Source organism: Bombus vancouverensis, chromosome 14 (genome assembly GCF_051014615.1).
Source record: "Bombus vancouverensis nearcticus chromosome 14, iyBomVanc1_principal, whole genome shotgun sequence".
NCBI classification, from domain to species: domain Eukaryota; kingdom Metazoa; phylum Arthropoda; class Insecta; order Hymenoptera; family Apidae; genus Bombus; species Bombus vancouverensis.
In genome coordinates, this window is record NC_134924.1 from 12,693,812 (window position 1) to 12,719,208 (window position 25,397).

General features: G+C 41.3%; 1 protein-coding gene across 6 annotated transcripts in view; it reads right to left on the minus strand.

The window, feature by feature from the left end:
• The window catches only part of LOC117156362 (low-density lipoprotein receptor), a 64,854-nt gene that overhangs the window by 36,746 nt on the left and 2,711 nt on the right, over window positions 1-25,397 (minus strand). For 5 of the 6 annotated variants that reach the window (XM_033333309.2, XM_033333308.2, XM_033333311.2 and 2 more), the window contains exon 2: window positions 23,972-24,091. The exons of the other annotated variant lie outside the window; for it this stretch is intronic. In XM_033333309.2, coding sequence (XP_033189200.1) covers window positions 23,972-24,091 — 120 coding nt within the window. The remainder of the gene's footprint in view (window positions 1-23,971; window positions 24,092-25,397) is intronic. 6 annotated transcript variants of the gene reach the window in all.

Consider the following 25,397-nt stretch of genomic DNA (forward strand, 5'->3'; position numbering starts at 1 on the left):
TGTATTTTCTATATGATTTACGTCAATGGTATTCGTATACGGATTTTCATTTATCGCGCAGTTTACGCCGCGAAAGAAGAGAGCGAACGTTTTGGCGATTTTTGTAGATCTTTGGTCTGGCGATCGCTTCGCTCCATCTGTCGTTTATTACTCGAATATCGCGACGAACAACGAATATTAATCTTTGACCGAGACGTTTAGAAACCACGTTGGTCAACTTCGTAGACTGAAAAATACGCTGATATTGCAAATATTCTTCTTTAATCTATTATCTATTAATAGATTAAAGATTAAGTTTTACGAATAAGCAAAACTCGCAGAAAAATATCAATTACTCGTAGAAAATGGAGGAAAATACACTTACTTGACGTACGCAACGTATAAAGAAATCGTACAACGACCATTGCAACAGTTGAAAGAAAAAGACACGTTTTATCCTTATTCGACGTTTAAATTCGTCGTAGATCGGAAGGTTAGATTTACAGAGTACCTAAATACCAGTATGCCAACTTCGTATATCCTATCCTAAGTCTATTTAATACCACTTGTTAATACTCCATTCACAGTTGAACTTTATTTCCACTGAAACTCGCGTTGGTCGTATTTGAATCAAATTTTGCTGATGTTCCGCGAGCAGGAGTTAGATTCTGAAACCTTAATCTTACAGTATTTGGTTAGGCAAAAACGCAATTGCTAAATTCCTGTCGCGTTGATTCTTTTCAAAGCGCCTTCAACGACCAACGAGTTTACGGGAAAAACGACATAAATGACGAAAAGAATCGACTTGGATCTAATTTCAAGCTAGGAGATAACAAAATATCACAGTGGCTGTAAAAAGGATTCGTACGTTGATATCCTTATTCTCCACCGAAACGCGTGTTTTCATCGAGTTGCGCGTTTCCTTCTCGCGGCATACAATTTTTCTATTTATGCGAGAATAGTACCAAATGATACGAAATTTAATATACTATGTTTTCTATAGAACGAAACTTTTATACGTACGACTGACGCGTTTCATTTGTAAAAAATGTTTTGGATATTCTTTACGATAGGAATACGTTATATCGCTTAATCGTGCAAAAGTACAATATGTCCTCGAGTCAAACGCAAATCCACCGCGGTGGACGTTTCGCTTCGATCTCCCGTGATAGCAAACGTTTTAAACTTTGGCGGAAAAATCTGTGTAGTAGAAACAATAAAAACGCGTTATAATAGATATTCAGAAAATCTTGAAAATTGAAAACGGAATCCTCTGGATAAACGCGTATTCTATAGTTCGTTTCCTCTATTCGTCTCGTTTCGTTCTTTCTTCCTTCTTTTTTTCCAACCAAAAAAAAAAAAAAGAAAAAAAAAGAAAAAAGCGCTCTCGTACCACGCTCCTATCGAACCCTCCGGATAACAGAAAAACATCGGCAAAGAAATATTTTCGTTGGTCGAACGAAAGTTTGATTTTCCATTTAGGCTATCGTCTGCCGACGAGAAGGGATTAATCGACCAATTATCTCGGCGATTCGAGCACGTTCGAGTATCGTTCGCGATTTCACCTTTTTTCCCGGTTGGCCAATGCTCTAGTTCAGTTTATAGTTGCGCGACATCCGAGAACCTATGGAAGTTGAATTACCTATTTAGGCTGAACCCAGATACGCCGACTTGTCGGCTAAGCTCGCGCGAGTCGCGTTTGGCCTCGAACAGAAGTGCTCGAGAGACGTGGCTAAACCAACGACCGGATGCAAAAAAAATTCCGATATTAAAATCTGATATTAAGCTCGGGAGGAGCACGGAGAGAAACGCTTGAACGAGATACAGAGAGAGAGAGAGAGAGAGAGAGTTTGAAACAAACTCGAAGGGAACAAAGCGAAATGAAGTCGCAGGCGAATTTCAAGGGGCTCGTTCCGCGATTTTTCCGTTCGTTTCATTGAATTTTAAAGAGCACTGCCGTGCCACGGTTAAAATACGATCGGCTCGATGACAACACGGGACTACGATACTTTATCGTTTGCGCATTTCTGACGCCGAACATCGATAGCGAACAATCCGATTTTTTGTTTCCCGGCCATCGATCAACGTACTGGGCTATTTAAAAATACGCGGGCATAACTCTAGAGACGAATCGGACAGACGAGAAGAGGAAAGAAGGTTCCGTTCGAACGTACGAGGAGCTTGTGGCGAGTCGAATTCATCGACTACGCCTCTTCTAAATTTTGAATAATAATTTTTCGCTAACATCGACAAAGTTACAAGTTCGATCGATCGATCGATCGATCGTATCGATTTCACCAGCTGGAATTTTATATACGTGCTTAAAGAAATAAATACGTGCTTAAAGTTTTTGGTACGCGATACGTCGATAGATGACGTTGAATCGATCAAAGTTATTCGGTCGTCGATCGACTCGAACAAATGGAAAACAGTCTATAACGTCAGACGTTCGTTCTCTCGCGAAGAAAATTTGTCTGATCGTAGAAACATAGATTCGAATCGATCGGGATTTTTCGCTTTGATTTGGAGACTAGGAAGCAACTCGCGGATTACGACAAATGACGCGATAACGGTACATGTACCAGTTAAACGACTAATTTGAAGAACATAGATTCAGAGATGCGTAGAAAGCGAAGAAACGATACGAATACGAATACGCAAGTTCGTCATTTGTAAATCACGTGATAGTAGAATATAATATAGTTAGAAGGTTGTATTAGAGACAAAAATACTCGGTCGAAAGAGTTTCTGCGAAGGCAGTCGAGCCACTGATGCAACGCAAAAGCAGCTTTAACTCGAAAATAAGGTCATATCAGATATACGTTTATACGAATTTTTCCTCTTATTTAAGTAGACGTAACGATTTACCCCTGAAGCTATGCCACGATACATATTTAGTCGCCACTTTTATCTGCCAATGAAACGGAAAAATCGCCGTTGCACAATCGGCGATCGGCCAGAGAGCAGATCGAACCGGAATCCAGGAAGTCGGACTGGCGCAAAAGTAACTACGTAATTGGCCACGCGTTAAATCGCATCGCATTAAGGTCCACGTGATCCGTCCACGTTTTATCGACGATACGGAGAAGCTGTTGAAACTTGCCACGACCAGGAAAAGAGAAATCGCCGAAGGAAAATTCGCTTAACCCTACCGCGACCTTCGAATCTTTTTATTTTCAGTCGCGCTTTCGTTTCCAAGAATGTTTAATCCGTCGAGACAAGCTCCAAAGTAAATAGCATCGGACCGAACATCGACAACGTTCGTCGGTATTTTTTTCAAACTCGGACAATCCGTTAACGACGGAAGAAGAGAAACGGCTGAGAATCGGACGGAAAGTCGACGAGAAGGTGTACGGAGGATTCATCCGTTCGCACAGGTGGTTCTACGAGCTAAGAAGATACGCGACTTTCGATACGACGAGTGTCTGAAATTCGCCAACTCCTCGCCGTTAAATTCGCCTTACGCGGCGACCCATGAAAAAAATTAGCATTTTATTTCGCAACGTATTATCTTCGTTTCTCATCGCGTGATTCACGGCTTACCCCGTTTAACACAAAGAAATATACGATACAACGAACGTTAAACGCAAAAGCGCTGACCACGCAAAATCTAGGAAGACGCGGAATAGTACGTCGATCGTTTGTCGATCCGGCGGAAAAATACGTTTCCGCGTGCCTTCGATAAGATAACGCGAGACGAATGAACGGGGGAAACACTGAAAATCGAAGATGAAGTTTGATATTTATTCTGCGACGCTTTGTTAATCTTTGCGAGAAACAAATACGATACGAGCGAAGGTATCGGCTTGCTCCTTTTCTCTTCTACGTCTATTGAAAATTACACGATCGATGGACGTCATTTTTACGAAAATGCAATTAAAATGCTATTATCCAGTGGAATATACCGGGCAATACGAGTAATTCTCCAGTCACGATTGAAATCTGCAATAGCTATGATCCAGCGGGAAAAATAATATTTTCAATCTCGGTTGCAGCAAACATTAAATCCCTTTGTTCGTTTTAAAAGCCGACGTTTATTTTAGCGTTTTTAATGAAAATAGCGCTATTTAAACGCTTACTTTATTTGATATTATGATTCTTTGTCGAAATATACATGTGTGTGTGTGTGTATATATATATAAATATATGTACAACAACTAAGTAAAAGTATTAAAAATGTCTATTATTCTAATAAATTACTATGGCCAAGTACATCCGAAAGATATATTTGGATAGAAATAGCTTTAAAAAATCGATCCTTCTTTATACTCGGCTGGCTGCGCATATATCACCTTAAACGGTTCGACACGCGAATAGCGAGTTTCTGCTCGTAAGAGACGTCCGCGTTCTGTCGTCGACCGCCCCATCGACTTCCTGTTTCCTCGTACGCCGCTTTTTCGCTTCGAGAGGCGCGTCGAGCATTTCTTGCACGCTCGTCCCTACCAACGCGATTTCACTTTCGAGTCATCGCGCGATCCAACGAATCTACCGTAAGTTGCCTATTGCCGCTTCCACGTCTTTTTCCTGCTGTCTTCTCCTTTATCTCGCGTCGAAAATGTACTTGGTTCGTCGAGCTTTTGTCGTCGCAGTGATGGACAAATAATGATAGAAAACGTAAGAGATTGATAATGCGATTGTCCGTTCCGTTCCTCGTCTATTCGCGTGGGACAACGCAAAGATCATTTTGTGGAATTAAACCTTTTAACGTTGTTATTTAGACATCGACGTCTGCGTCTTCGAGACGAAGCATCGACATTGGCATTTTGACGAAAATTTGACACTGACGTTTCGCTCGGAAACATGAAATATTTTCGCGGAATTTTAAAGGAAGAATCGTACACCAGAATTGTACGCGGAATACGTTTGCAAAATTTCACGCTGGAAATAGCGCCACGACGTTACGATGGTACAAATTCGCGCAGCCTGTTGTGCATAAATTTCTATACCCGTTTCCACGCATATTTCTCGAAACAACGTTTATCTTTTTTCCCCTTTTGTAAACAAATTGCCGATAAAAACACCATAGAACTATTAAACCGACGTAAAAAAAAACCGATAGTCATTTTACATTCAATTATCTTTATACTTTTTAATATTTTTGCGGGTATCTGTCGTAAAACTTTTTTGATATCTCTGCGGTTTTTTTCTTCTTCTTTTTTCCTTCCTTTCTTTTTGTTCCTTTTTCGGTATATAAAAAAGATCGTATTTTCCGGGGAAAAATCGCGACTGGAATCTCGCATAACCGTTATTTCGCGAGGAAAAAAAAAATAATATTTTTGTAGTCGCCTGCAACAAACATGCCGGATCTGTTGGCATATCTGAAAAATCAAATCACTTTTTCCGTTCAGTTACAAACGATACAGAATTTACACCTTACGCTGCGAGCTTCTACGGTTCCGGCGTTATTTCCCCATATTTTTTCATCAAATTTATACGATCGTTACAACATCTGTATACATATATACATATATATCGCGAACGATAAAAAGTTTAATTTAAAATTCCATTAGTTTCGTCGGGAAAAAATCTCAACGATAGATATACCTTTTACCATCCTACAGATAGGTGTATATGTCGTCCCTTAATCCCTTATAATCGCATGAGTCGATTTGGCCCGATTCGATTCGCGCACGAGGTATCTTTCCAATCGATATCAGTCCGTTATTCGACGATGCGAATATTCAAATCGAAACGTTTCCCATTAAAATCTGTTACGTTGCCCCTGTCGATTGTAATTCAGTTTCGTGAAGTTAGGTAAAAAATAAATTTCGTCAAATTTAAACTACGATATTACTCGAATGCCTTGAAAAATGCGACGATTTTTCAAAACGTAACGATCGGCTGATATCGCGATATTCGCGCGTTCGAATATCTTCGCGTTGTTCGCCACGAAACTCGACCACGATGCGCCGCAATAACTCGAAGATCGTGCATCCTCTCCAGTCCTCTCCAGTCCTCTCCAGTAATCGTACGACCAAACCCGGCTGATGCCACGAAGATTTCGGCCGTGCTACCGTTACTCGAAGTAATTCGGCTACCTCGTTTCGCTACGATTCGACAAATTCGTGAAATTTCGCCAAATTGTCCGAAAACGGAAAATATCGTAACGATATAAATAAATGAGCGAAACTTATTGTACCGTACGAAAGAGACGCGAACGTCTCCATCTGGGACGAGAAATCGTGCGGGCATTGAGGATTTTGCGATCGTAGGATTTTACCGAACTGTGCGACTCTGTTCGCGTAAATCTATCAAGGGTAAGGGTCGATCGTCCATACAGAGAACAAATAACAGAAAGAAAAGATTTTAGGGGGATATTTTATCCGCGATATCGTTTCGGTTAATTTATACGAAATATCGAATTCTATTCCTTAACGCGTCTGCCAACTTCTCCGAAGCACCTATCGTTTCGGTACGCTTGTCGTACCTCGATAAAACGATACCTGTGTAATAAGTTACTTTATTTACGTTTTCCCATAACGTTGCGTTCGCGCCATCGTTGGCCGTTGTTTCGCTGCTTGCTCCGTGATGGCAACATCGCCGTACTTTGCTTCGCTTCGCTTTCGGAAGGGCACGAACCGCAAAATTTTACGATGGAAAATTTTTCAGAGAGAACCGCTTCGTCAAAAGTTAAAACGATTAACGACTTTCCACGATGAAATTGCTATAAGCGCTTACCTAAAAATACTGCCGCGTTATCGTTATTTTTTACGCATTCTACCGAATAGCTTCTTTCGCGTAGATGCGACTTACGCAACGCGATTGCATAAATATAAGCTAGAAAGAGAGAGAGAGAGAGAGAGAGAGAGAGAGAGAGATAGGTAGAAAAATAAGATAGAAAACGGATAAAAGTAAACTTACTTTGGACCACCGAATATCGATATTTTATAGGCATCGAATATAACGATGCGCAAAGTGTAACGGAACACGTGGGATCCGCTTCGATCGACAGCTGACGATACATTTAAACGTACTACGTACTAAACGTCGAACGCACCAAAGTCGAGGATAGAAGCATTCGCAACGTAAGCGGATGCACGACAAGACGTGCACGGGTTTGCCTCGAAATGCAAAATGGTCGTTTCCAGCATCTTGCGCAGAGATTATTAAATAACGGAAAATCCGAGGAAAAACACAAAGCTTATACAAAGTCGTTCGTTGTTTTCGGGTGTAGAATCTTACACACAGATATATATTTTACTACGTCGTTTCTTCGTCGTTCAAACGGCGTCGTATCAGCGATACATTTGCTTTTAACCGCGGGCTATCGGATCTATTACGTTTAAACGCATACATTTCGATGTACGCTACAAAGAAGAGACGCTATAACGAAGATGGTTCGAGAAGCGATTCTGTTCGTTCCAGTCTGCCTTACTTACCGTACGTGAAAAAGATAAAACGAAGAAACTCTGGTTAATTTCGCGACAACGTAAGGCGATACGTACAATGGTGGAAATGAGCGATGATTCCGTGTATCCGTTCGTAATCGCGTATTCTTCGGTGAACGAACAATCGGCTGCCTGATTCCAGTCAATGAAAAGCGAGGATAACGAGTTCCGTTAGTAACGGGGTCAGCCACGTCAGTATCATTTTTTTTTAACCCGTTCAGCCTGCCGACTATTTATTTCCTGTCGATCGAATAAGCTCTCAATTTCGCGCAACTAATTGCTCGACTAAAGCCGCGATTACGCGAAAATAACGTTTCGAATAAGCAAGGGACTGGTTATCAAGCTGAAACGAGGGGATACGTTTTACGAAAATTCGCACGCCCAACGATACTCCGATCTGATCCCGATAGCTGCGCGGAATTATCTATTCGTCGGATGCAACGTTCGATTTTCAAACATCCAGCTTTGCCCTCGTCTAATTCCCCGACGTTCCAACGGCGTTTAACCCTTAACTGCCAGAGCTCGTATCCAACGAGATCGAACCGGTCTTCTTCCCTCCAACGAGAATCGACAATTCGTATCGGTGTCGATCGATTCCTCCGATAAAGAGTAATTTATGTATCCCCGTAACCTCGTACATGTAACTGCAATTAATTTATGGAACGACCGCTCGTATTACTCGCGAAGCAAGTACGCGTAAGAGGAAACGGGTAGAACCAAATCTTTATCTAAAATACATGTCCGGCGAGACTGACTATTTTCGTAAACTTGTCGTAAAATCGGAAGCCGTTCGAAGACGCAAGGCAACAATTAAATAAACGATAATAAATATACGCTATCGACGACACTGCGACGATCGTATCGCATTCTGATCGCACTCGTCTTTTTTCTCCACTTTTATCTTTTAGTCTCGATAACTAGATGGAAATACGTTATTGAAAAAGTATGAAAAAGTCGGAGGAAGGAAATAGCTCGGTAGATTCGAAGATGTAAGCTTTCGCGTCTTGATTCGACGCAAGAAGCCAGTAAAACGTGATACTCCGCTAAAAAAAAAAGCTGGTAACACGCTTAAGCTATAAAGTTTATGTCGATTTTCCACAAGTTATCGGTTGCTTCTTTAACGGATACTATCTTTGGCCATAGTTGAGTAAGCTATATATATATTGTACATATACATACAACGTATATATGGATTCACAGAACAATTACGTGATTTAACTGGCAACAAAAATTGAAACTTTTCAATTCTAATTCTTTTTTTTCCTTTTTTTTTTTTTAACCATGTGTATAAAGTTAGACGGAAAGGAATAATTTCACGTTGCTTCAAGTAGATTCACGGTACGTAAAAACTGAATGTCAAACGTCCGCTCGCTCTATTACACGTTCGATTCTTAAATTACCTTATATCTCGTATGAGATGCGCGCCTCCTACGAGATATTATAGAGGAAGTTTCGATGTATTTATCGAGACATTTACCGTGAAAGTTTTATTATAAATGACATTCGAAGAGTTTACGACGGTAAACTTAAAATAACCTTCGAAGCTTAGTGTATCAATAACGTGGAAAAAAGAACTATTACGGCGTTGTTCTTGGAACGATGGAAGCTTCGTTTTATACATTGCGCCATATATCGGATAATACGATACGTTAGCTAGTACTTTGGAAAAATGTAAAAAAAATCTAAAGACAAATCAGTCGTATTTACTTTCTTTCGGTTAAAATTTCACGCATAACGGATGACCGACGCTTCGTCAACTTTGAAACCTAACAGACACGATTATTCGTCTACGACGTATTAATCGCAAGTGCCTCCGGTACGCGACCAAATTAACGATCGCTTCTGAAATAATTACAAAACGATATGTCTCTGTCGAGGAAAAAAGAGAAGAAAAGGAAGAGGAGAGCGAAAAGAAAGTAACGAAAGTACAGCGAAGAGTCAGAATGGAAGGAAATTTTTCGATAAATAGGAAATGGGATGATAAAATACGCGCAGGTATTGATAAATCAAACGAACGTGCGAAATATTCCGGTTACATTGGTAATTGAGAGTTAAATCGAAGTGTCTGTAAGTGGCCAGGACCTGATTCGAAAGATCCATTACCGTTGAACTTGCAGAAATTCACGATGCAGAAGTAAACAAGATAAATCACCGAGAGGAAAGAAACGGTGAAAGCTGAGCGCGATGTGATTAAGCAACGAGAAAACCCCTATTAATTTTGAACCGGCTTTTTCCTCGTTCGAAGGGGGGGGGGAAGAAAAAGAGAAAGAAAAAAAGGAAAAGAACGTATAAAAATATCGATACGATGGCGTAAAGTCGTTTTCTTCGTCGGACGTTCTCGTTACCTGCACGAACGTTTCTTTCTGTCCGACGAGTTGGCGTGCACGCACGAAAGCAAACGCGAGATATACGCGATTTTCGACGCGGATAGAGGTAATTTACATAGCTCCGACAGTCGTTATTACCGCGTCTGTCTCAATCTCGCGAGTCGTTGAGCGAATTTCTTTCGAGCATTCGTATCGAATTGCCAACAGTACATAACGATAATCATGGCCGTGTAATTGCGAATTCCGATTGCGTACCGCCGCCGCCGCCGCCGCCTTGCCTGCATTTTTTCTTTTCCTTTCGTAAGAGTATCGCGGCAAATGTCAACTCTATCTATCGAATAAGAAAGAAGTCGAAAAGGAAAGGAAAAGAGGATGAATAAGAAAGGGCGAAAAGAAGTAACGAGATATTCTTCCGTTATAACGAATTATTAGCAGACCGTAGCCGTCTATACAAATTTACAATTGTCTCGCGTAATTATAGCAAATTTACAAATTATTACGAGCGTGATCAAAGAAACAGAACTTGAGCAGAGATTTGTTTCGTCCGTCTGAATATCGCGACCACGGAATATTAATTTTGGCATCGATTCGCGCAGTTCGTTACCGCAGATTAGCCAAAGTGCGAGGATACTTGGGAACGATGGAGCGCGTAAAGCGACTTCTCTTCGTTCGAACCAGCGTAGAAATAAAGATGTCGAAATATCAACTTTTTCGCGCGTTTTTTAAATGCAAATCGCCTATTATCGTGCGTTTTATCCCGACGATCGCTCAACTTTTTTCCCCATCCGCGCGTCTATTCGCGTTCGAACGAAACACAACCAACGAAACGCGTATCAGATTTAATGTCGGATTTAATATCGCGCGAAACACGAGCATGGAGCTGCACGGAATGTGGAAAAATTGATTTTTAGTCGTGGAAGAATCGTCGGGCGCGCGATACCTTCGTGGAAAGAGCAAACGGTATTTCACGCATCGCGAGCGAAAAACAACGTGCAAGCATCGTCGAAAAGAAAGATTTCACGCGGATTATAAAAGCACGGAGTGTTCGTAAAAAGAGAGAGAGAGAACGAGGGGAAAAAAGAGGAAAAGAAAAGAAAAGAAAAGAAAAGAAAAGAAAAGAAAAGAAGGCGAGAGAAGAGGAGAAGAACGAACGAACGAACGAATATGTGTCCGATCGATGCAGACGTTTCGCGAAATGGAAAATCCAGAACCACGGCTATTGTCGTCGAAAGAGACAATTCGAAACTCCCTGGTGACACCTTGTATAGAAGATGCAAGGGAAGAACGGATACAAACGCTCCGTCCTATAGACGGAAATGCCTTCGTTCGTCCCAGAACCGCGAGCAATTTTCGCAGGAAGAACGACTTTCGATATCGCGATATTAGCAATATACGCGTTTTATATAATCGTACGTAGAACTTTCGCGGGCAAAAAGTCGCGTCTGCGCTCTCCCGTTCGAATACAGTGGCTCGCGAAAGCGATCAAGCACTTACGACAGAACATTTTTATCGATACGTTACCTACGTTCTAACGGTAACATTGGAAAATCCAAGAACGTGTTACGAGAAGTTACGAATCGTTTGCTCGTCTGCCGAGATCGTGGCTTATCGATGTAGCGAATGATCGACCGTTCGAATACTTTGATGGCGTTTGGTGGGAAGCGTACGCTACCGATAAACATCTCGCAACTTTCACAAACGTCTAAATCGAGTTTTATCCAAGTAATTACGATAGTCGCGAATAAAAGTTTCAATATCGTAAGTAGAAACGTATATAAATGTTGGAAGACGTTTATCGCAAACGTGCGGTTGGTGAAAAATACAGCGTACAGCGTGAACAGCAGTCTTAAACGGACGATCGGTGTCGAAGATCGTTTCGCTAAATATCGTGGTGGCTCGTCGATATCGCGATCAATTGCTTCAAATTCGAATACTTTGTCGATCTGTGAGACGAGTACGCTTCCGATAAATGTCTGGCGACTGCTGCGTACTTAAATTGTCAGATCCCTTTCAAGTTTCACCACCGTAATCGCGATAGACGTTAACAAAAGTAACATCGTAATAACGAAATTCCCGAATGTTTCGTACAACGTGTACATAAAAAGTTTTCCAGTTACTTCGAACCACGAAACGTTTGTAATTTCACTGACGAATTTAGATCATCCGTATCTACTCAACGAGACGCAAAGGTGACTTTAGTACGAAAAAGAGACTCTCCTTTTTAACGTCGTTCCCTTTACGAAAGGCCAATTCGTCGGGATCTTCGAGTACTTTTTCATAGCGTTCATACGGTACTTGTAAAACGCTTCGTACAAAACGGCCGGCACGACGGTAATATCCCGTCGTTTCGTCGGTGCACGATGCCTCTCGAAATTTAGCAGCCGCATCGCCTCGCGTAGATATCGTCGATCTAAAGATACGAGAAGAACCGTGTGCCAGCGGTTGCACGCGTCGGTGTCGTTTATAAACTTGCCGCTCGACTTTACACCGCGAAATAACACGAAAGCGTTTTGCAGCCGAGTTTTTACGAATCAAACGAAAGAAACGATATTTAACGCTGCAGACGCGGCCGAGATTCTCGTATATCTCCGTGCGAAAGTGCGGGCGACGATATCACGTATGGCTTTATCAGGCGGACGGTATTAACGTAATACAGAGAACGCGACGCAATAACAACGCGTCTCGGCGAAATTAAGGGAATAAGTAGAACGCCGTTTCATCGTGCGTTTATGCGGTTTCATATTTCTCTGAACGTAATTAAACATAATCTATAGGCCGCGCGTGTATATGCATTCATGGAGAATGTCAAGGTAGAAATATTCGCGCAACTTATATAATATTCAAATATACGTGTAGTAACTTGTGGATTCTTAGAATAAGGACAAGTGATTGCTGGTAGAGTTTAAAGTTTAAGGTATTTTAATGAGTGATATTCAATAACAAAGGACAGACTACGATATCTTCGCACGCCGACTCACACTCCGTGTCCGCTCAGCTCGCACTCTGCTTCTCGACTAACACTCTCTGGCCGTTTTAGCACTCTATTGTCTATTGCTGGGCCCACCGCACACGTGTTCTACAGACGCTCGTAGCCAGGGTCACGTAGGTCTTTTCGGCTATTTACCTATTTACCTGAAGGACCCGGTAATGCATTGATGGAGCCGACAGCGCCTCGGCTCTCGCGACATTGTCTGTAGTTAGCTCGACGTTTCTTGGGCCCTTCTTCCCGATACTACATACGTAGATGCTCGTACATATAAAATATTCAAAGTCAAGGTATTGGTTTCTTCGCGAGCAATCGCGTAGCTGTTGCGTTTGCTTTCCGCGCTCGCACTTTGCGATCGCACGTTGCACCGCAGCGTTTCGTAGACGTTGCAGTCTACTTGTTCTACTTGTTCAGGGGCAGATCCGCGACTGCAACAGCTATACGATCGCTTTCGAAAAACCAACAACGCGAGGTCTCGGCGTCGCGAAAATCTAAAGAACCGAATCTAAGAACGAAAGCGAAGCACGCGTAACATCCGGCAGACGAAGCGACGTTCGCAAAGATACGCGTTTAAAGAATTGGCTCGACAATTTAAATAGAAGTCGACATCGCCTCTTAACGACCTCGCGCGACACAAATTTTTCCCACCTGCGATCAAATCTCCGTGCGCAACGTACGTTCCATGCAGAGAATCGCTCTTCTGCACGCTATAAATACCCTGATATAAATACGATATTAGCTCGATTCTCTGGATTACGCGTCGTCCACGCAAACTCGCGCCACTGCGCGTTAGAATCTCGAATCGAACAACGATGAAAATCGTAGATAATAGATCCTCGACCGATCTCCGACCGCGCTAATTCAACCACTCAGCTCCGTTTCGTTCGAAACGTTTTCTCTTCGCCTTGAAACGGATATAGACCATTTAAGACAGCTTTTGGAAACGGAAGATCAAACGAAAGAACGTGGAAGAGCGCAAAAGGCTGGGAACAGCCAGTTTCGCGAAGCAAATGAAAGTGATTTCGAGTGGAACGGTGTCTAAACGGGATGGAAGGGAAAATGAGATTCTTAAACTATCGATAAACGGTAGAGCGTTCGATTCGTAAGAAACGAAAGAACGGTTCGAGAAGACGATGCAAGAAAGTATACTACCAACGTATCGGTCCAAAGTATCCCAAGTAGGAGGTTTTTCCGTGTCAAGAGGATCGAGTTTTCGCGTAATAGAATCGCCGACTCCGCGGAGACACCTCGAAGCCGACAATTAAACGGTATTCGGGTAACTGCTGACATAATTCGCGTCCATATCGAACTACTTACGGCAATCGGTTGGAAGCAGTGGCGAAATTTAGCACGGCAATAATTCAGACTCGGTACGGCTAATTTACAATAAATCAAATAGGGAGCCGGTTCTCTTATCGAGATCTCGGAGCGCTGTTCGCGAGCTAGCCCTCGGAGAGACGATGAGAGAGAGAGAGAGGGGGGGGAGAGAAGGAGAAGCCCTGCGAGAGTGGAACTCGTGTAAATCAACGAGAAATTAATGCCACAACGAACAGGAATCGCAGTTCCTCCGGTTTTTCCCCCATTTTTCCTTCCTTTATAACTCGTACCGTTCCGCGAATCAATAAGCCGACCTACTTTATTTCTTTTCCGATTTTGGTCAAACGCGTGTCTCTCTGTATAACGCGATCGTCTGTATTTCACGAACGCAAGGTTAATAACTCGCTACCTTGTCTATCGTAGAACGACGAGTCGTACTTTATCGACGAGCTATACTACGTATACTATTTACGTATACTACGATACATTCTTAATGTATTCTCAAGCAACATTTTTTGTTTCACGTTGATACATCGTCGTAGTATAAGGGTAAAGGTGTCCGCTACGACGCGTCTACCGTCTGCTGTACAAAAGATACTCTTGATATCGCACTGTTGTCGCAATATTAACGTCTTATTTCCCATGGCCTGGTTGCGCGCACGCGAAAGATGCCAAAAGGACTTACAACGCGATGTAAGCAGCACGTTACAGTAAAATATTAGATGCCGTATTTGCATTTGGGCATAGAAATGCAGCTGGTGTAGCGAAATATTTTAGGTCACCGTTTATACGTCTTTTCATAACTAAAGCAAGTTCTAAATTTCGTCAGCGAAATAAGTTCGAAATAACGAGCACGACCCCCTAGGAAACGAACTTTTCAAATTTTTGTCTTTCTCGCGAGGTTGTTTAGGATCTCGTAGCGAACAAGACCGTGCATTTTCACGCGTTTGTTCAAAGTTTGACGGCGCGAAAATATGGTACGATATATCTACGGTGGAATAGTCGTCCTAATTTCCAACTCTCCGAATAATTCACCTAAAACGAACCTCCGTTCAACTTTCGTTTCTTTGATCGTGTCCGTACACGAATTAGCGTAAGAGACGGACCCGTAACGATGACCCGAATGGTTCGTCGTAGGGTTCGTCGTAGAACGTTCGTCCGACGACTTTTTACTCGAACCATAACGTCGGCGCATAAAACCATTTGCCATTTGCGTGCAATAACGCGTCGATCGCGAGACATTGGTGGAACGGGTATGCCCGTCGTGGGAAAGTGCGAGGAACGGCTGGCCCGTGTTTCATCCGTCGTCGAACGCGGATCAATCAGGCTTTGTTAACGATTTGAAACTTCGATTGGGATCAATCGAAGGCCGGTCTCTCGGACGAGAAGCGCGCCGAACGAGCGTAGAAGATACGCCGGCGAAAAGTAGCTGACGAAGGAAGGAGAACACCCTCGAGAGAAGCAGAAGCGGCAGCAATCGATGCGGCCGCCAATGTGTCGACCACTTGACTCGACCGAAGCTGCCCCTACGCGCCATACCACCGCGCGCCGATCACCGACCACGACTGGCTTTCACCATAATTATACGGTACCGAGCGGTTGTTTCGTACATGTGCCTATGTATAGTATACACACGCGTACACGTACGTCTCTGTGCGGACAGCCGAATCGGTTCTCCGCAGAATGGAGAACTCTGTTGCAACCTGGTACAGACCTTGCGCTACAAATTACGATAGCCCTAGGCGCGGCAAAGAGGCGACGAGCGGCCGGGCGGGGGGAGGGGCATAAGGAAAGAACCAAGAAGACGACAACCACGACGAAGAAGACGACGACGACGACGACGACCGAGATGGCTAAGAAAGAAGAAAAAAGTCGCAGACAGAAGGGGAGAGGCGAGCCGACCAAGTTTGGCACGGGGAAAGAACGCCGAGACGAATCGCTACTCTAAACCTGGTAGCCGGCGATCCTCTTAAATATCTTTCCATCTTTCCATCGAATAATATTCCAGCGAACGCGTAAGTCGAAATTCGACGATCGGATCGTTTCGTCGTATTTTCTTCTTTCTAATTATTTATAATTTAAAAAGCGTATAATTACTGGCAAATAGAGAAAATATCGCAATGACGATAATACGCAAAAATACACGACGAGATAAAAGCAAAAACGCGAATCGATTTCTTTCGTTCGAACGATTCGTCGATATCGAAATTAATTTGGTTAATATACTCGGTTCTCGATTTTAACGTGACGCTCGTTACGAGTTCTTTCTCGCGATATTTTCTAACACGCTCGAAAGATACGATCGAGCGAATCCGCATCTTCTCGATTGATTTTATTTTGCCGACTCTGAAGCATATTCTAGGCAATAACTTCTTTTCCATATTTTTCGATCTCGTTGCAAGGAATAATTTACCGAATCCAGACGTTCGTGCTCGATCTTATTTACTTGGATTTTAAAGTAGTACTTATTGCGGTGAATAATTATTTTCCGATATCTCGCGATATTCCGGGAGGAACGATCGAACGAATCTGAATGTTTGCGATCAATCTTACTCGCGTAGTCGCTACTACGGTAACATTTCTGGCGAGTAATTGTTTTTCGATATCTCGCGACGTCCTTGGAACAACGATCGATCGAATCTGCATGTTTTCGCGATACTTTACGTAACGTTTGCTTGTATTTGAAAGCAGCTATTTCTCAATATTTTGCGGTAGAAAGATAGCTCTTAAAGACGAGCGAGGGATCCTACTCGCTTCAGTTCGAACTGAAAGTTAACAGAGAAAGTGTCGGAAATTGTTTAAACGATTACAGAGTTGCGATCGAATTAATCAGAGAGAAGAAATTGAAATATAAGAAACGTTGAAAAACGTTGCAAGATACGTAGGTAGTTACGACACTCGAACGTTACTTAACGATGAAAGCACTCGTCGTACGGCGCTTAACGATCGGATGATATTCGAATCAAGGAGACAAAAGTCTTTGTCCCTTTTATTATACAAAGAAAAAAAAGAAAGAAAAAAAAAGAAAAAAACAGATTCGAGAAAAGCAAAGAGCTACAAACGTCGTGTGTTTTTACCTAATTTACAAACAAACTAGAGTGGTATCCGTACGGAGGATGACGCAAGCGATGTAGGTCTTGCGCCGTCGGTCGAGACGCTGTTAAACGAAAGAAAGGAGAAACGTAAGGTAGAAAGGATCCTCGACGAAAGAACAGAGCAACGGAGACCGATACAAAACGAACATTGTACGATACGACGCAGTCGGTCGGCCGGCTTATAGAGTAAGATTGGCTAATTTCGAGTCAAACACCGCGTCGTGGTTCGCCTGGCCCGGTAAATCAAAGATCACGAACGAAACGACCATCCGCGAGCATTTCATCTTGAAAATTACTCCGATAATCGATACGACGGAACCGTGTCGAACCTTTGTCCCGCACTTTTTTCTCTTCTTCTTTTCTTTTTTTCTTTTTCTCTTTTTTCACTGACAAAAGAAAGTATCGTAAAAATACCGATATTATATCGTACGTAATAAGAAAATAAAGAGGCAATTACGCATTATTGTCAGATACGAAGAAGGCTTGGACGAGGGGTATATAAGTTTCGCGACAACGACCTGGATAAAGTAAGTAAATAAGTCTCGCGATATTACGAAATGAAACATTTTCTATGGCTTTCTCGAGCCAATATACTTGGCGATACTTTGTACTTTCTTCGTCGTACGATTATCAAATGCGATTAATCGGCAAAGTTAATTTTTAGAACTCTCGGCTCTTTCGGCTTCTTCTCGCGTCAAATAAAAAGTATAACAAACTACGACGCTGTTCCATTTTACCCGATCGTTTCGATAATTACGTGATCTTTGAAGAAAATCCCGAAGAAAGAAACGACTCGATTTATAACAGCTTTTTCGGTTTTTTAAAGATACCGCGGCGGCAAAGTCGCGAAACACGCTGAAATTATTCTCGCATCCGACTGTACGTCCGATTTATACCGCACGATCATCGAGGCAGAGAAGGAAACGATATCCCGAGTAGAAAGAGAATAATAAAAATGCAAGAGAGAAACTGGTCAAGACGAAAACGTGTAGAATAGAAAAAGAGGAATTACATTAGGGGAAATAAAGAGATCGTTTTGCTGGATTTTCGAGAAATAATTTGACCGAGAAATCCACGAAAATACGGGAAGCGGGTTTGCGTGTAAATGATCAACGGTGTTCCGAGAAGCAGAACGGGGCACGAGCGTTCGCCTCTATAGCTGTCGTCCGGTTCCTTCCAACGGCGCCCTGCTCTAAGCTGTTCTTTTTTCGCGTAGTCTTCTACCAGAATTTCTCGACTCGCCGTGGGCGAATCTCGCCCCGACATCTTAATGTTCGAATTCAACCCCTGATAAATGTACGCGCGTTCGCCAAATTCGTAATATCGTATTATTTTGCAGAATACCAGTATAAATAAGATGACATACCGACTTAATTACGTTCGGAGGAAATTCGTCGTTTCATTTTCCAGTGTTATTTCTTTCGACTTTGAATCTGCTTGCACAAGCAAGTACGTACAGTTGTTCCATATACGTATTAGCTAGTTATCTTATACAGTCACGATATATACAGTGATGCAACGTGAATGGAAATATATATAACGTTAACGAATAAAAATTTCACGTTACTCGGGAATAAAAACTGTTATGTAGAATATATAATATCATGGAGATAAAAATTCTATTTGGAATATCGGCGCAGTATCGAACTTAACGTTTCGATCGAATATTTCAACGAGCGTATTCGTTAAAATAAAATATTTCAAACATAAGCGACATATAAAATAATATAAAAATGGCTAGTGAAATATTCAAATGGGAAAATACCGTTCATAAAGTATAAAATATACATACTGATACGTTACTTAGAAATAAGTAGGATCAGCTGCTGTTTAAACGAATAAAGATATTTGCTATTGCTACGCGATATCCGTTTAAATCTTTTTAATTTAATTCGCAACGCGCGACCGATCAAACGTTGATAAAACGCAGGAGAAAAACGCGACAGCTTCTCTCGATTTCTTGATCGATCGATTCCGATTTATTAACGTGATTTTACGATTAAACGAAAGAATTTTAACGCGAGAATAGGGACGACGATACAGAGGCCCAACTCGAAATTTCACGAAAGCCAAATACGTAATCGTCCATCGAAGAAGACTCGTAGAGGATATCGTCACACGCAGGAAGAAGGCCACCCGCTCGGAAACAGTAATCGGGTAGACGAAACATCCTGCATGCCACGGCTATCGAAATAATAATGAGACTCTGATACACGTCCGACGATAACCCCTCCGAAGGCACTAAAACCTCGATATAAAAACCCTGGTAAATTAGCGCTCGAATATATTAGCGCCGTATATGTAACACTTTGAACCGTCGCTCCGTTGGATTTATAGGATTCAATTTCTTCGTCTTACTCGTGAAACGTTCGAACTGCGACGCGAGATCTATCGGTCTCGCGATTTCTCGTGTCTGCGACGCGACAATATCGTATAATAGGAAAAGCAAGATTTTTAAGGAGACGACGAAGACGACGCGTTTAGCTGCGAACCTACGATAAATATAGATGATTTCCGTGGCGTAGGATCGATCCACAACCTACTAAATCTTGCAACTAGCTTTTTGTAAAAAAAACAAAGGGATGTAATTCATCGTGTTTCTCTGCCTATAATTTAATTAGAACGTGGAAGCGAAATAATATTTCAAGTTTTTCCGCACTCGCGGCCGCTCATTCTTACGATTCGTTTCTAACCGACTTCGCTTCTAACATGGTCATTCGAGAGAAATCTCCGGGACGCGTTCCTACGGAGTGTTTACGATGGCCGTTCTAAAACGCCGGAGCGATGCCTCTGTGGAGACTCGGCAGCCCCCCGGCGAGACTAGGAAAAAAGGTACATTAGAAACGCTTAACCTGTCTGATGCAAGATCACCGAGAACCTACGTCTCGCCGATTCCTATGTATCGGTACGAAGAAAAGCATAGGGCCGACAAGGACGTCGACTTTTTCTATCGCTCGTATTCTTATGGAATTCCACGCAAAACCGTAATCACGTATTCGTCAAATTATCGCGATTATCGCGCCGATCGATATCCCGTTTCTTCTCTGTTCCTTTAGATCGTAACCGTTCCGCCGTAATTCGTCCGTCAAGTTGCATAAAATCAACGTCAGTAATGCTCGTACGATTTCCTGAACCATAAACTCGACAATTATACCGTCGCTGGGTATACAACCGACCGTTAATGGTGAAATTCGCGCAAATTAATAAATAAATCTGCATTGGTCTCGATGAAACATTTTGCAAATAACGGTGGTTATTCGAAATGCCAAACGATTTTTTTCTTTTTTTTTTTCTTCTTTTGCGTTATTCGCGGAGAGCATAGGGGGAGAGAGAGAGAGAGAGAGAGAGAAAGAGAGAGAAAAAAATATGATAAATACGTTTTCGTTGATTTTCTGACTTTTATGTCACTCGCTGGCTAACGAGGATCGTTTCAATACGAGATAATCGAGAAAGGATACGACCGATATAGATTTATACAAATTTCGATATAACGAGACGAGTTAAATACGATATCATTAGGACTTAATCGGATCGCGAATTTTTATGCAAATTCATACTTTTCACGGTATAATTGAAAACGTAGAATCTCGATGAAAAATCGGTTTACGACGATATAACGTGACAGAAAGAAACGATAAAAAGTACAGGAGGTATCGTTATCGAAACGTAAGATTTCGTTTATACCGTAAAATCGATAGAAGAATCGATCGTAGAACCGTTTCGCGACCGATGTAGAGCAAAGAAAAAACATTGCCTTTAAAACCGATACAAATATAATAAAAGCCGATATGTAATCGAAACAGATAGAATCAAAGATTTCGATTCCTTGCGATACAGTTATTCGGAATAACTATTTTATAATAAACGATAAAATCGATATCGCGTCTCTTTCAAATCCCTTTTCCGTTTTCTATATTTTACAAAAACAACTTGTACGAAGGATCGCGTACTTACGATAGAAGGGAAACAGCTGTATGTACCGATAATTTTATTTCCGTTTGTCTCTGTCTGCGTCGCGTTCTTCGTCAATGAAAATATCTTGTTCACGACAGAAAGTAGTAATCGAGAAGTAGTCGATTTTCTGAAAAACAATTCAACTTACCACGATACGATATCATCCTTTCGTTTAATTAATTATCTCGTTCGATTATACGTTTTAATATATATATATATATTTCGTTTTTAACGGCTCTGTTAAATCCATCTGTGGTTTTCCTAGCTCGTTGAAAACGAAATTTTCACTTGCCTTTATGCGCGATCCGTTTGCCTCGTTAAATCAAACTGTCATCAGCTCGAATCCATAAACGTTCGAGAAACGATATCTCAACTAGAAGATACAACTCTCGTCGTTCTGCCACTTATTAGAACGACAACTTGTCATTTGTGCTAAAAAATAGATTAAAGCTATTTGATTAAAGAAAATACTGCGAATATTTCTGAGCTGGAACAGACCTGTCTATACGTATCTTTCGCTTAAACGATCGTCGAAAAAGAGAGAGAGATCGAAAAAGACGACGATCTAAATTTATCGTAAACAGCGATACGTGCTTTTGCATATTTGCGAGCGTTTATCTTAACACGATAAAATATTCGCGTCTCTATGCCACCAACCCGATAGAAATAGCCCGTAAATTGCCACTGTAACGACAAATTAAGCGTACTTTTAATTGCTGTAATTCGATTCGATCTCGAGCACGAGAGAGCCAAGATAAAATGAATTTATCAAAGTAACGCGGTCGATTCGATTTAACAACGGTCTAAATTTTATTACTAAAAAATTGCCTAAATCACTGTCTTTCGCTTTTTCCTGTACCTTTTCAATGTTCTATACACCAACCTGAACATCGACATAAAAATGTTTAAACAAAGATTTTATCGCGGAGAAATTGTACGGCGTCTACGGCAAAACGATTTGATCTTCTTTGAGATAAAATTTCTCTAACAATTCCAGCCATAACGCGCAACGTGAAATTGGAAATCTGTTATTTGCCACTACGCGTTACGGTAGTAATAGGATAATCGCGATATTAGCCAATGCGCGTTACATAAATAATTCCAGAAATGTATAAATCAAAATTCGATGAAAAATTTCAATGTAACTTCGATTCGATGATTTCAAACGTTTCCGACATTCCATCTAACTACGTTTCTTTTTATACAAGCATCGATTTTTCGTTGCTCCAAGTTGATTTAAGCCACGTTTTTCCAAACTATCGAAAGCACGATAGACAAGTTGCGTGAAACGATCCGAGTGATCGATCCCTCGCCACCATCTCGTAGTTTACGGGAAAAAAGCGCTACGTTCAACGTTGCTTCGAACGTAGTTTCGCGTTACCTAGCCCCAAACGCGTACATATATATGTACTATTGTACGATCTGCTGCGACGTATTAACTACGTACGTTTAAGAAAGTAAACAACGTTATACACGTCTTGTTTCCCAACGAGATAGTTGCTTTAACAAACGCACACGCGTGTACTCGTGTTGCATTCAATCGCAAGAAGAAGACGCGACAGATACGGTTAGATCTTTTATTTAGTACACGGGTTTGTCATTGACAACCGTCTATCGTTGATTAACATTTTCCTTCCTTTTCCGACTAAAAGCACATTGTAAAACATACAGGTATATCGTCGCAGGTAAAACTAGGAAATATGTCTTTCCAAGACATTTCGTCCTGCGAACTCTCGATCGAAGGATTTACGATACAACGAAACGACCGAGTTTGTCTCTTCGTCGATTTTCTACGTGCCACTCGACGGAAAAGCGAGTTTCGTTGATCGACCGACCAGGGACACGGACAATTTTTAATAAAGATTTACGCGAAATTTTTCAGTCGTTTTTCCTCCGCTCTTTTCTACGCTATTTCCTGTTTTCCTGTTTTTCTGTTTCTCTGTTTCTCCGTTTCTCTGTTTACGCGTTAAATCATTTCCGATCTCATACGATCCTCCATTACGAACGGAACAACGAAATATTCGTCGCTCCGATGTTCGAACCTGTTATTTACTCGATTTCAAATACCATTCCAAGTTTATATCCTTCTTCTTCTCGTTAGTCAAATCGCTTTAAATCGAACCGCTCGAATTCCGTGAAATTCTCTTGGTGCATCCGAGACTCTCGAGAACGATAAAGTACGATACGTAAAAATCGTTGCAGAATACGAAAAGCTTCCGTAGACACGTTCGACGATTGTTTCTAGAAAAGCTTGACGATTTGAACACAGAGTTCAGAAAAAATCGACCTACTTCAGCGTTGTCCCTTTCAATTCAAGAACCGCGACTTTTCTCGAAACTTGAAAATGATACTTGGAGTCGAGTATTTTGCGCGTGTCTGTTCGAATTATTTGAATTCCGCTACTTAACAGCCGATAAACACAAGCGTAGGAATTATTTGCAGAAATACAAGGAATCGAGCGAATAAATATCAGATTGACGTAGGAAGCGGTTGCCACGAAAACAAAACCAACCGAAGATGCATCGCTTTTTCGAAACTGCTGTAAATTCACGAGCCAACTAATACTCGTGATCAATAGATCAATAGATCAATAGATTAATAGATTAATACAGTGATACGCTTTCGCACTTTTCAATATGAAACCTACGTCTTCCTTTCTCTTTCGATAAATACGATTTAAACGTCGCAGCTGACTCCTTATTGCTGCAAATAACACTTCGTATTGGTAAAGTGGTGTCGATTGATTTCAAATTCGCGTTAATCTACCGATCGGAGAATCGGACATGCACGATTACGATCAGGTATCGATAGAACCAATCGTTCTTTATCGCACACCACTTTTATACCGAATAAAATATGAAAGAGTAGGACGTACGAGCGAGTCCTTTTTCTTTTTTTTTTCTTTTTTTTTCCCATATCGCTCACCTTCGCATTTGCTGGTTTCGTCGGAATTGTCACCGCAATCGTCCATTGAGTCGCAGACCCACGGCCTTGGTATACATTTACCATTCGTGCATTGAAATTGCTTTAAAGGACAAGGCCTGCCTGAAGCAAAATAAAGATGGGAAAAATGAAATGCCAATGTTTCGTGGAACATGCAAATCGGGAGAAAAAAACATGCGAGTAAAGAAAGAAAGAGATTAGAAACGCGTGACGTTCGCGTTATACACTGTACTTTTCTTACAATTTCATGTACTCGCGATCGGTATACCACGTTACGCGTCACATACTGCTTTCTTTTCGTATGCATCGATTTACTCTGTCTCTCTCTCTCTCTCTCTCTCTCTCTTTCTCATAAATGAAGATTACAGGAGAAGAAACCTGATAAGTAAAGTTTCATTGACTTTTTCATTTTCACGTCACTTTCTGGTTAAACGTTTTATTTAACACCGCACAGTTGAAAATACAAAGCAGATCCTTAAAATACCTTAGAAAGATAGGATGAGAAGCAATATTTGAACGATATTTAACGATAACTCGAAAGTTATCGAGTAGCTCAAAAGCAAATTGAAAGACGATTTCAATAAAGCAACATTCGCTCGATTATCGAATGATATCGAATGAAAAAAAACTGCTCTTCTGTAAAATCAGGAAAAGCTTGTCGCGTACTTTCGTACTGTAATCTTCAAATACAATGGATAAATCGATCTTTTAAAAGGTAAAAAGATCATAAGGGAGGAATTTATTGGGCTTTGCTTGGCAAATTGCGCGAGAATTACTTTCGATTTTCGGCTAATCGATTCATCGAAATATTACGCTAAACTTTGTCCGATAATAACTCGTGAACGTTTCCAATTTTGCTTTACAACCGTGTAACCGATCGGAACACTTGGCGGAAAATTCGTATTATTTCAGTTCGATCGTGACAAAAGTAACGATATCGTGTTGTACTGGATTATTATTAAAATGTTATTAAGCTTAAATACACGATGATTAAAGGTTGACACTTGGGCTAATTAATAAAATATCAAACGCGATCTACGCGATAAAACATTTAATACGTAATGACGATAAATTAGAGTATCGGCGTTATTGCTGCCGTCCCGATTATTGTTCGCATTATCGTGTTCCCTTGTTATTATTCCAAAACTATTGTCGGTAGTTGCGTGTAATTTTCGCTAGCTGAACGATACTAACTTACGAATATTTGCGAAATAAATAATAGCCATGTAAATAATATCTTCCTGGTAAATTCTCTTAAACCTTTGCCAAATTATTTACGATAAATTTGAGCGAAACAAATCTAATAAATTTCTCGCTCGTTTCATAGAATCGAGTTAATGTTATTATTATTGGAATTTTACGGCTCGTATATCGCAAGTCACCGATATTAATAAACGCTTTTGCATAA